The sequence below is a fragment of the Pholis gunnellus genome, assembly GCF_910591455.1.
Source record: "Pholis gunnellus genome assembly, chromosome: 8".
NCBI classification, from domain to species: Eukaryota; Metazoa; Chordata; class Actinopteri; order Perciformes; family Pholidae; genus Pholis; species Pholis gunnellus.
Window position 1 is genome coordinate 22050156 of NC_136534.1, and position 12560 is coordinate 22062715.

Sequence of the window (12560 nt, forward strand, 5' to 3'; positions counted from 1 at the left end):
AATAAACTATTCCTTTAAAAGAAAGGTTTAATGTTGCAAGTGACAAATAAAGGCAATCATGTAATGAGCCATCAAGACTGAATTTATCACTGTACAAACAGCTTTATTCGTCAAAACCAAAGATTTCTTCTTATATTGTGTGAGGTTCTGTGACCTCCTCCATCTCCATCTCCACAACCGCAGAGCCCAGCACCTGCTTCTCCTCACCTTCCACCTCAACCCACGACACTCCTTCGCCTCCGAACAGCCACTCTAACTCCTCCACTGTGTCCTCCACCTTACCGATTACAGTCACTGCCATCGCTTCAGGCTGTGAAGTCGTCATCCACTCAGTCACCTCTCTGGTCGTCTCTTTTTGTGGAGCTGCTGCTGTTGTTGTGGAGACCTTCTTCCTTTTTGAGGCAGTCCTGGGTTTCACTTTAGGCTCTATTGTCCACGGCTGGCTGCTGATTATTTTGGTCACTGGAAAACATTGAATATTAGAATATAATGTTTCAAAACTATCAATCCAGTTCCTTACATGTCAAAACATTAGAATACATTTAATCTCGCAGTGGATTCCCAGGATGGCATATTTTTTTTATAGCACCTTTAAAAGTTACATGGTGCTTTACAAAACAAGAACAAATCACAGACATGCAGCATATTGAGACAAGAGGTACACATAATGACATGAAAGCCGGTTTGCCTTTAAAAGGATGAGGCTGGTGCTTTTCAGCTGCAGGACCATGTACGTGGGATTGACTCAAGATAAACAACAATGCTGCTTATTTATGGGTTTTTAATCATTTTTAAACAACGGAATTCTATTGCACAGAGAAATAAGCTACACCAGGCATTTGCGACACAGACAACACTTGTTAAAATCAAGTGATTGTTGACAATAAGTAATTTCTCCAGCCATATCCTGTAATGGTAGTAAGATATTATTAATCATGGTAAATAAAAGAAGCAATGACTCACCGGTGGAAGCAGCAGAGCTACAGTTGGAGTCGCAGCAGGTGCACACCAGGTCTGGTCCATACAGCTCAACCCATCTGAGAAAAACAATGATGGAGAGCTGATCCCTTTTGTGCCAAGAATTGTACAGCACGTTCAAACTTTTTTGTTTCTAACTCAAATTCTCCACACAAAACAAACAAACTAACTTTCTTGTTTGAGTGTTGTAGTTGCAGGACTTTGCCGTGGGTGTGGGGACAGAGCTGCCCACAGACATGGAGCAGTGCATGTAGATCTACAGGAGATCAGAAGACAATATGTCCAATCAGTTAAAAAGGTTTTAAAGTCTCTAATCACAGTATTAAAACAAAAACCGGATCAGCAAAGAGATTAGACAGTTTTTGTGCAGGTGATAACTTGAAGCATTTTGGCTCACCTGGCTGGTCGTTCCCGTGAAGTAGAAGGCATCCACAGAGAATCTCACAGCATTGCTTTTGTATGGGATGAATCTGGAGCGACTGTCCTTGCTTTCAACCATACACCTTTATCAGAGGGAGAAAAAACCTGACCATTACATGTGCTCTTCTTTTGTACACAGCTGTTAAAATAAAAATCAGAGCAACAATAAATAAAGGTCTTCAGTTTGTGTGAGAGTGAGGTGTCTGTTACCCAAAGTTTTGCACGACTGGAAACTGAGTTGTGGAGGTGTGGGACTTCTCGGGAGTTGCGTAACACAAGTGGACGTACAGCCTTTTGTTTCGGGGCATGGACGGAGCCTCTACCTCAAAGTACATGGACTTCCCGAGCACGTACTGATCCGACGGCGAAAGCTTTTCCCACTGAGCTGAAAGAAAGAAGGAAGCAGTCAGGCAACAACAGCTGCAGCAGTAGCAGCTTCAAGAGTTTTCCCTCATTCATGCAGTCCAGTTCAAATGTAAAGACAGAGTGATTTAAAAAAAGGCTTGTTTGATGATATTCAAAGGCTGAGGCACATGATACTGACCAGAATTTCCTTAAAGGACAAGTGTGTAGGATTTTTGGGGATCTATTGGCAGGAATGAAATATATTCATTACTATTATTTCTAGTCTTGAGAAGACAAACCAAACACTGGCTTAAGAGAATGCCTTTCACGTTATTACGTTGCCTGAAGGCCACTGTGGTTCTCCGACATCCTTGGAAAGGGAAGGGTGAGCGGAGGGGTATTCAGTTAGAGGCAATCTGCAACCTCACCACTATATGCCACGATATCCTACACACTGGTCCTCGAACCCCTACATTTGTATTTAATCCTTCAATGGTTTTCTCTGCACATTTTGGAGATGGCATGTGTATTGGTACTTTAGTTTCAGAGGGATTGCTGCAAAAAAAATATCTTATTTTGTTAGGGATGAAAATATCTAAGAAATAATAAAAAAATAATATTTTTTTCTTTTACTTTTTACTGGGTGGGACCATTAAAAGGGCCAAGGCCATTAATACATTTTCCAAAGATTCTAATTGCACAGTCTCTGCCATTCTCAAACTCCAACGCTTTTCGAGAGCCCATAGAAGTCAGAGGATAATAAATATTTTTTTTTCAGGGTTTACCATTTCGAGCAGTCAGAATGAATTTTGCTCTGTTCCTCGTTGGTGTGAAGATCTTGCGCTGCCGCATCTTTGGTGTGAATTCGGAGTATTGGTACCTAAACATTTAAACATAGTGTTCAGATTTAATAAAACAGCTCCTATATATGATTTCTATGTTACAAGGTTGAAAACAACTTTGGCACAGAATCTTGGTCTGGATCCAGTCTCACCTGTTATAATAACATGCAACAGGCAGGGTGAACGGCACAGCTCGCCTGATTGGTCCTTGGAGCCTTAATGGATCATATTGTAGCATGTTTGAATAGGCCACATGGTTATTAATTATCTGCAAAAGAAAAAAAAAAGAAATCAGCTGAAATGTATCCTTCCTTTAACAAGACTATTGTTGTTATTAATCCATCATATAAATATAGATATTTCATTTTGGACCAAAGTGGTGGACCACCAAACAGACCGAGATTGCTGACCCCTGCAGCCACCTCGTCTTATCCTTTAGCACAGCCGAAGATATGTTGTTAAAGCTCACCATGCGTTTGGTTCCACACATGCCAACGTCGTATTCAAAATAAAGGTAATCCCTCGTGGATTTACTGGCATGGCATGTCCCCAGTTTGACTTGAGAGTCCGGCTCACCGGTGCCTAAAATGCTCCTCTGCACCTGCACGACCATCTTGTTGAGCTCGCACGAAGTGCTCACGGAATCACCCGTAGCTCTGGGCGGACTGGTGTTAGCCCGAACCGCAGGCAGGGTTTCCCGTACGGGCAGAGTCGGTGTGTCCCCCCGGGAAACCTTTCCCATCACCTGGGTTATTTGTTTTAATGCCTCGTACGTCGGTGGCGTTCCTCCATCGGTGGAGGACAACATCGGCAGCATGAACAGCAGTAGTGGGTAAACCATTCCTGTAAGTCTGATGTTTTTTATTTTACGGTTAACAATTCAACCTTATCTGAAGAGTATTATCACTGATGATGTTCTCCTTAGTTTGGGGCCTAATCAACAGCACCTGGTGAAGAAGAGCAAGCAAACGGAAACTAAATGGTGACACACACCTGATGCGACTCCTAACAGGTTTATTGTTCGTACTTAAACTTATGATTTATCCTACCTCTGTTTGTGTAACGAGTAAAATGTCATCCTATTGTACTTTATAAACCAATTAAAACCCATTTTATATCAAGAAAAGTACAAGAGGAAGTAATAACCTTGATGGCTCCTTTCTAATCAGGGGGGGGGGGGGGGGGGGGGCAACTTCCGGTGAGCTCACTGGGACATGTGGTTTCCAGCTATGACAAGTGAAAATAGCTTAGAAAGCATTACATTATATAAATATAAAATGTGTAATATATCCCTCTTGAAAAGTCTATTGGGATAAAGTTAACTTCATGTGCAAAAAAAATAAATATTACCTTTAGTTATTATGCTTCAAGTGTACTAAACATATTCATCCTCATGGATTATTGGATTATTTAAAGAGTTAGATGATATCGACTTAAATGTGTGATGATAGGGAAAATGTAAATGTATTTCTCAACTTATCTTTAATATCAGGTATATTGTTTTTAAACAGTGGGTGAACAATTCATTTGGCATTTAATTCCCAATGTCTTGTATTTGCTTCTCCTACTTTGCTTGTACTTTTTTCAATAGTCTGTCATTACTGATCAAATAAGCACCTCCATCTCTTTGCATACAAATTGTGACAAGTTGACTGATAAGTGGATAGAGGTATAGTTTATTTTCTTCGTTTGAAGGAAGTGATAAATCATGGGAACACAAGCTAAACATGTTACACTCATCCCCACTCTCCACTTCAAAAACAGCTGCAACCACACACACACACCTTTATTTAGCAATAATCAGAGAAATTATCTATTGTTTCCATCTCACAAACATAGTAAAACAAACCTCGGTTTAGCCAGAGACAGTACAGAAAGGAGACGGAGCATGAAAGTCAGGTTCCTGTTTCTGTGTTTTGTGGGTTTTACCATCACCCTTAAGGAGACTAGCAACAGGACCAGAGTCTATTAACTCCCATGGGAGAAGTGAACATTTATTAATAGTCACATAAGTAGAGGTTGCACATTCTGACACTGAAATGGCATTTTTCAGACCGACAAATACGGAGAAAATTCACTTTGCGACCTTTCTGTGTCTGTACTCTTGTGTCAGCAACAGAATCTCGTGAGACCCGGCAGCTAACGCCCCAGCAAAATCATTTGAATTATGCTAAATATGGCGGTTAGCCATCCAATGTTTTTTTAAACAGAGTATCTTTGGTTTAGCACATATTAGTGCACTTAAAGGAATTGAGCACAATGTCAGTCCATTAGAGGGTAGACTCTACTTCATGTGTGTCAAACTAGTTCTCTTCCACATATTTTACAATTCACCAAACGGAGTATGAAATAAGAAGTGTGAGTAATGTGCCAGTCCAGTAAGAGGTGGCAGGCACTGCAGCATCGTTGCACAGGTGTGTGTTGCAGCATTCATTGGTGAAGGTGAAGTTGAGTCCCATGGTGTGTTTTTCTCCCGTGACTCCACACAGGGAGGGCCAGACGCAGCTCTTCTCATACAACACCACACGGAAGTCTCCTTAAAAACCATCACAAACATCACTTTAGGAGAGACTCTCACAGACACTCGCTCAAAAAAAAAAAACACACCGACACATTTCCCTCCATGCGGCGTGTCTCGGTTCTTTTTCTCAGTTTTGATTCATTTGAATTTTGTTCAGTGAGTTGAAGCGCTCTCACCTTTCTCGCCCACAGCTCTGCTGGACAGACAGACCTGCCCGGGTGGACACCTGAGAGGGAATCTGATGCAGTCCAGAGGTGAGATGGCAGGGAACACGCAGGTGTAACAGAAGAGGGGAGCTGAAGGACAGGAGTGTGGTTTGAAACCACAACATTTCTTAAGTTTAGTTTTGCAGAGGAGCTTCAATTTTGATCCAAAACATGATCAATTTTAAACTGTATATCAGTATTATCAGTGGTAATGGTTTCCTTGTCTTATATGATAGTAAGATGATGCATTTGAAGTCATCACCTTGGACAAAATTGGCTCCATTTTCTTACGACGTATAGACCGCACAGTTAATCAGTTGATTGAGAAAATAATTACCAGATTAATCACCTCTATATAATCGTTAGTTGCAGCCCGACTATTTGCTATTGCTGCGAAAGGTAAAGTATTTCTGTTGGCAATAGCATGCATGTTCGGAGCATACATACACACAAGCAAACACACACACACTTGGAATTTGTTCACTTACCCACAGCAGGAAGTAAACAAAGGAGAAGCAGAGAGCAAACCAGCTCCGACATTATTGAGCGTTTCTGTCTCACAGGGAGAAAATATGCTTGCAGCTTGAATGTTCAGTCCTTTAACGTCGACTCTTTCTTGTTACATTCTAGAATAAACCAGCAGCTTTCATCCCAAACACAAGAAATCTGTTAAATGATCCATCTTTATGGATTTAAGTCAGTTTCAGAGTTTTCTCCTGGCTTTCTGAGCTTCCTCAGCCGGCCCAGCTGCAGAGATCTGAAGCTAAATGTCCTCTGGTTTCTCTTGATATTCTGTTTGTGGACTCCAAGAACCTCCACACCCAAACGTATCATTCAATTAGGCTGTTAAGTTCCCGGTGACAGTCATGACTTTACAGCGCTCACTGTCCTGCAGAGAATAGCCCCATTCAGATTTGAGAGAATCAATAGGGCTCTGTGAGGGAACTGCACTCTAGTTCAGGTTGAAAACCATATAAAATCTCCACTTATGTCATGTGTATTTTACAGATACAAGACATGTGGCGTGTACTCGGGTAAAACATGCAGGTTTATTAAATCAGGTCTTATTTGTTAATGAAAGACGTTGAGTTTGGAAGGAGGGCTGTCAAGTAACATGCAGTCCCATGACTAGATATCTGAGAATTTCTGGAAAGGATGTTAAATTCACAGGCTGCTTTTGTTCACAAAAAGGCAAGTTTTTCCGTTTATATCTTTAAATAAACGGTAAAACTTTTGTTTGATAAGGAAATAAATGCGTTTTAGAGAAAAAAATCTGATAATCTTGTTAATAAGATAATCATATTAGGCTGTTTTACTGTTTCTATTCCAACTGTATAGGAGGCCATTGTTCCTATCATGGTCATGTTTTATTGCGGTAAAGATAACCAAATTAGACCACGATGAAATAACAGTTGGCTGGGAAGATTTTGTCCCATACAAGCACAGGTCATTAGTCAAAGCTTACTTAAGTTACCTGAGAAGAATCCTCCGAACTTTTATGCCAACAGAAGAGTCTCACACTCTTTGTAGTGAATCACATTTTACTCATCTTGAACCCGTACATTTTGCTACATGACTGCTCCTTATTTCCCACAACACACATAGCTCATGTCTCTCTACTTGCATATTGCTGCAGCCCTACTGAGTACAAGACATGAAGGGTCATCTTCTGCCCGCCTCCTGCTGGAGGACAGAGGGCATGGCTCGCTTGTCGACCTGCTGCCGCCTCATGCGGACGACAGCAGCATCCACCTGAGCCGCTCCTCTCTTGCCGTGCTGGTCGTCCAGCAGCTGCAGACAGGTGTGCTGCAGTCCCGCCAGCTCCCCCTCACAGGACGTTAGACATCGCCTCAGCACTGCACTGCCCTGAGACACACACAGGAAATACATTTAGCCCAGTTTGGTTTGTTTGAGACACTCGGCAGGCGACAAGAGGACAGGTTGGTGTTCGACCATCGAGTGCTTTTCTAAATATATGGTGTGAACATCTGCAATGCATGTTTTGTGTTTGTCTTTATTTTCACACATGAGGTGAGAAACTCCTCCCATCGTATCGGAAAGACGACTTCTAGCTAAGTTTAAAGATAGGAATGTTTGTTGACTGTTATTTCCTGTATTCAGGTCAGTGTTCACCTGACTTATGTGTTGAGGCAGTATCAAGAGACAAGTCCCGGTTTGGTTTGGTTTAGATTAGTCATGCAGATTGTTGTCTGTAGAGGTGTGAGAGCAAGCTGACATATTTCCCTTTTTCTCAGAAAGGTTTATTTGTCAACTGACTGTTTTCAAATTCCGGCACCACTTTTTAACAAGGCAATCTTTATCATTCAACTTGTAGTTAATGGCTTCACAAATGCTTAATAAACAACTCAGTAAAACTTCAGTAATAAATCGTATAACAACTTGTAGGTTGCCAGGTTGTGAGAAAATAAACCGGAGCTGTACTAATCAACGACTCAAACCCCCTTAATGAAATATGAAGAAGAGGGTGGTAGCCACATTTCTATCCCCATCATTTATGAGTGTGTTTGCACGTATATAAATAGATATTTTGGTTGGACTAAACACCTGTATGAGATGAGCAGCCTCGGGTAAGTGTGTCCCTGGATGTCTCTGATAAACCTGCACCAGAGGCCTGTTGACTTTCTCTCTGGACTGTACGTCACCGCTGTACTCCGGACCCTGTAAACACACAATAACACAGGGAAAACGTCACGTTGGCCACATCGTTTCTAAATCTCCAATACATTCACTGATCCTGTTCCACATACACACTAACTAACCTGCACTCTGCCGTGGCTGTGACGAACACAGTTCATTTCCCTCTGCTTGCGAAACATGGCCTGCCTGGTGGCTGCAGACATCAATGTCAGGTTTTGCTACAAAAGACAGAATGAAATGGAAATATTATTCCGGTACCAAAATGGTGTCAAGAGTATTTTTGTATTGATGTTTAACACCGTTATATTTGTGTCTACCTGCAGACTGATTGTCTCTGCAATTTTTTTCACCAGTCCATCGTTGGTGCTGCGGTGAACAGCTTGCTGCTTGGCGATGGCACTGGTTAGCATCTCTCTGATGTTTTTTCTCAGTAGCTGTGACTGGTTGACTGTCGAAGTGGACGACTCTAAAACCTGTTTACATTCTGCAAGAAGATAAGTCAGTGATCTAAAATATTGTGTTTAAATTAAACACAATATGGTGGAGGGGGATATCTTAAAGTAACCCCTTTCTGCAGCTCCTGATATGATCTGCTCTGAGACTGTAAGCGGGTACGTTGTTAGGGATGGTGTAAATTAGCGATGAAAGTATTCTGTTTTATAGAGAGATACTATGATAATAATGATAGAAATACACATATATTTACACATTCAGTATACTCAGCCCTTTGTAAGACATAATAAAGGACAGCTACTAAGGCACACTAAGGTACACAAGCAATTCATTTCATTACATAGAGTGAAGGCGTACAGGCTTGCACAGTTTTTAGCCATGCTAGCGATGTGGCTCTAGGTCCACCATTTTGTGCCGGACTGAAAAACAACTATTGGATGGATTGCCATGAAATTTGCTGCAGACAAATGACTTTGGTGAGCCCTTAACTTTTAATTTAGCACCAACATAAGGTCTGTAATTTGGTTTATGACCAAATAAAACTAATGACATTTCCATCAGCCTCAGCTATACTTTATGTTTAGTGCTGATTAAATTATGTTAGCATGCTAACATACTCAACTAAAATAGTGAACCTGGTAAACATTAGCATTGTCATTATGAGCACATTATCACACATGTGAACTTTTAAGTAAATTCATATCCTGAGTCTTAAACTCAACGAATACCAATGTTTCAAATGTTTTAAAAATGTGTTGGTCTGTTAAAAGTTTTGAGTCTGTGACATTTTCCAATCGGCTAACATCTCCATTGGATGCTTTTGAAAATGAATCTCCTTCTCTCGTCTTGCTTTGAGTAATTAGTCTTTTCTCCTTGAGAGCTGCTTTTTCCTGCTGCAACAGCACGACTGCCTGCAGGCATTGACACCGTTGGACTTCATGTCCTGAGTGTACCTGGAGTGAAGGGGCTGACGGGGTCTATTGTGTTGAAGGTCTGAGCAGCCCGACCGTGTCGTCCAGCAGAGCTTCTGTGAGGCAGCAGATCCAGGACAAGAGCCCTCTCACCGGCACAGTCCAGCAGCTGTTTGCTGCTCCGACCCAGGGCCTGGAAGACACAGAGCAGGGGGGACATAAAAAAGACACACTAGGGGGCTGCAGCTAACGATTATTTCCAAATATTGATTCATCTGCCAATTATGTAAGAAAATGAAAAGCAGCACATTCTCACACAGAGCTGAAACGAGAAGATATTTAATTGTTTTCCTTTGAAAGAATTACTCAAATGATTCATCAATTATCACAATAGTTGCCAATTAATTGTTTCAGCTCCAGAACAAATGTTGATTAGATAATTGATTGCCAGTGGGAAACCTGTCGACGAGCTGATTTTGTGTTTGGCTTCCTGGTAGAAAGATTCACTCCAAATTCCCTTGAAGTCATTTTCACTGTACAACTTGTATTTTCTATGTAGCTTGTTAAACTGTTTTCTTATGAAGAGGTCTTTATTGTAAGAGTGAATGACATTATCATAATAGCTCTTGGCAGGTACGCACTAGAATTGATTTTACTTTGCATTCATATAATTTGATCTCTGTTCAAAAGGAAACTTGAGGAGGTTATTGGTGCGTGAAGGCTTTGGCAGCGTCGTTTTTCCTCCATCACTCGTGCCAGTAAATCACATGGAAGGGCAAGTGGAACAGAGAGAAAGAAACAGACACAGTGGGGGGGGGGGGGGGGGGAGGCAACTGATGCAGACAGAACAGTGACGTTGTAAATCACCTGTAGCTGGGTCAGTGTGTTTCTCAGCACTTCCTCCAGATCCTGTTTCAACTGGGCCAGCTCTCTTCTCTCCCACAACAACAAGTAATCCGCACCGTCTCTCTCCTGCAACAGAGCGGACCTGTCAGCAAACACATCTCCTCCCTTTAAGCTGGCAATGCAGAGCTCAGTGAATTAATCCGCCCGTCGTATCACTTACACCACGTGTGGTGTTGGATTGAGCCGGTATGGCAGTGAAAATACTTTGTTGTAGTTATTAGAAGGATTTAAAAATGATTCGATATCAGCAGTACTTTGTCTTAATAAGTGAGTAATAATAATAATAATGTGTGAGGCGCGTGTGACTATAACAAAACTTTTGTAGTTTTTTTTGAGTTTCCTGCATGTTTCTGCAGTTCAAATCAAAACATTACCTGTGCAGAAAATAAACTAAGAATTAGCTAAATTATCTATTTATTTAGAGCTAAATCATATTTGTATCCTTAGATAAACATAAAAAAGTCCAAAATATACAGTGATTGAGACCAAAAGTTCAAATATTTAAGATCTGTGCAAATGTCAGACAACTTGAGCCTCGACTCAAATGCAACACCACAGTGATCCCTGTGGAGAAACTATTTTGGGTGTAAAACAAAACGGCGATATATGATTCAGTGTAGGGAAAAGATTTGAGCAAAGAGACGAGAGTAAACTTAACGGTTTCAGCAGGGGACGGCCTCCTGGTCCTCGCCTCCAAGCTCCTCCTGTTGACGGTCAGATCGGTCCTGAGGCTGCGCAGCATCCTCTGCAGGTGACTCCTCTCCCTCTCCAGCTTGATGCCCTCCTGGGTCGTCCGGCCGGCCTGCCTGCGCAGCTGGCCCTCCACCTCCCGCACCCTCCGCATGTACTCAGAGGCCACGGCCACACTGGCCCCTGCACACTGCTCACGCAGGCTGCTCGGCAAGAACGGGGCCACAGACTTTCTTTGGGAGCCACTAGGGAACTTCAGAAGAACATTAGATGACGATTTCTAAATGTCTGAGTGAGCGATGGAAAGTTATCAAACACAATTACTCGAATACCATGCTTAAGTACAATTTTGAGGTACTAGTACTTGACTAGTAGTTTCCATTTCATGAAACTTTATACTTCTACTCCACTGCATCTCGAAGGGAAATAATATTGTGCTTTTTACAACTTTAAATCTATTTAACAGCTTTAATAGTTACTTTGCAGATTAAGATTTGTATTTACAAAATACATGAGCGGCCTCTAAAATATAGACTCAACTATGTTAATCCATCTGTAATAATGTAATGAATGTACTTTAACACTCCGAATAGCCTTTCAGTATAATGATGGGCCTATACTTACTATGATAGCCTACTTCCTATATCTTACTAGACTTGTCAATGCAGGACTTTTAGGCTACTTGTGAGTTACTTTGTACTGTGGTATACATTCTTTATGTAAGATATATAGGTCTACTTCTCCATTTAAAACATATTACTTTATCCCAAATGAGTCAGATCAGTGAAGTGCTTCCTGTCCTCAGTGTTCAGGGCGCCTATAGCCTGCAGGCAGCACATAGCTATATCTCTCTGCACGCCTGTGCTTTCTCACCGTCGCTCCTGCGGGTTTCGCCCTTTGCATCTTATTTTTGCAGACGCAGTCACGACTCTCTCCGCATTCCTGCGCTGTGATCTTATCTCGCGTCGTTTCCGTTGTGCCCTCCGTGCGCTTCGGGGTGAAACTGGCGGTGGTGCTGCAGCTCCGGGGAAAGCTGTAAGTCCCGGACCGACCGGCTCGAGTCTCCCGCACCAGGCGCTCCGCCCGCTGGATGGAGCGGACCGTTCCATCGCGCCAAGACTCCGGTCCGATGGTGACGAAACCGAGGGGAACCGACTGCCCCTGCATTCCTTCACGTCCACTGTCCTCTCTAAATAGCATTAATCCTTCTAATTAATAGCATGCATCTACTGTGAAGCATCCGGAGTGAGAACTTTGTGAGAACTGTTGAGGTATGAGCTCCATAGCAACGGTTCATGAAGTAACAAGAAACTCAAAGCTATTAGTTGATTGGCTAGAGAGGAGAAGACGGGGGGTGATGTCACTCAACACCGGCTCTTATTGTCAAATCCATTAATTGTCCCCATAGACAAACGTCACGTGATTCAGAGTTGAAGCACGTGTAGAGGTTGAATCTATCAAAACTCTTCGAACGTGCAACTAACTAGAAAATATGTTTTTGTTGATGAAAAGTCAAAAGCCTGTGAAATGAAACGCTTTTTAAAGAAGTTAACTACGACTCCCAGGGTGCATTCCGGCTAGAAACCTCCAATCACAGAGCTTAGTATTCTGTTCTAACGCTAACGGCAGG

General features: G+C 42.1%; 2 protein-coding genes across 2 annotated transcripts; both read right to left on the reverse strand.

Moving 5' to 3' along the window:
- Positions 1–4915: 4915 nt before the first annotated feature.
- Positions 4916–5852, reverse strand: lypc (ly6 domain containing, pigment cell; the record flags this gene model as incomplete). The annotated part of the gene is made up of 3 exons (XM_079164437.1): positions 4916–5121; positions 5283–5402; positions 5801–5852. The coding sequence occupies 3 exons, from the start codon at positions 5850–5852 to the stop codon at positions 4916–4918; spliced, it is 378 nt and encodes a 125-aa protein (XP_079020563.1).
- A 1122-nt stretch (positions 5853–6974) lies between these two features.
- Positions 6975–12097, reverse strand: tektl1 (tektin like 1; the record flags this gene model as incomplete). The annotated part of the gene is made up of 8 exons (XM_079164439.1): positions 6975–7178; positions 7878–7991; positions 8093–8188; positions 8288–8454; positions 9377–9527; positions 10202–10306; positions 10899–11183; positions 11804–12097. 8 exons carry the CDS (start codon positions 12095–12097, stop codon positions 6975–6977), a joined length of 1416 nt encoding a protein of 471 aa, XP_079020565.1.
- Positions 12098–12560: the final 463 nt, after the last annotated feature.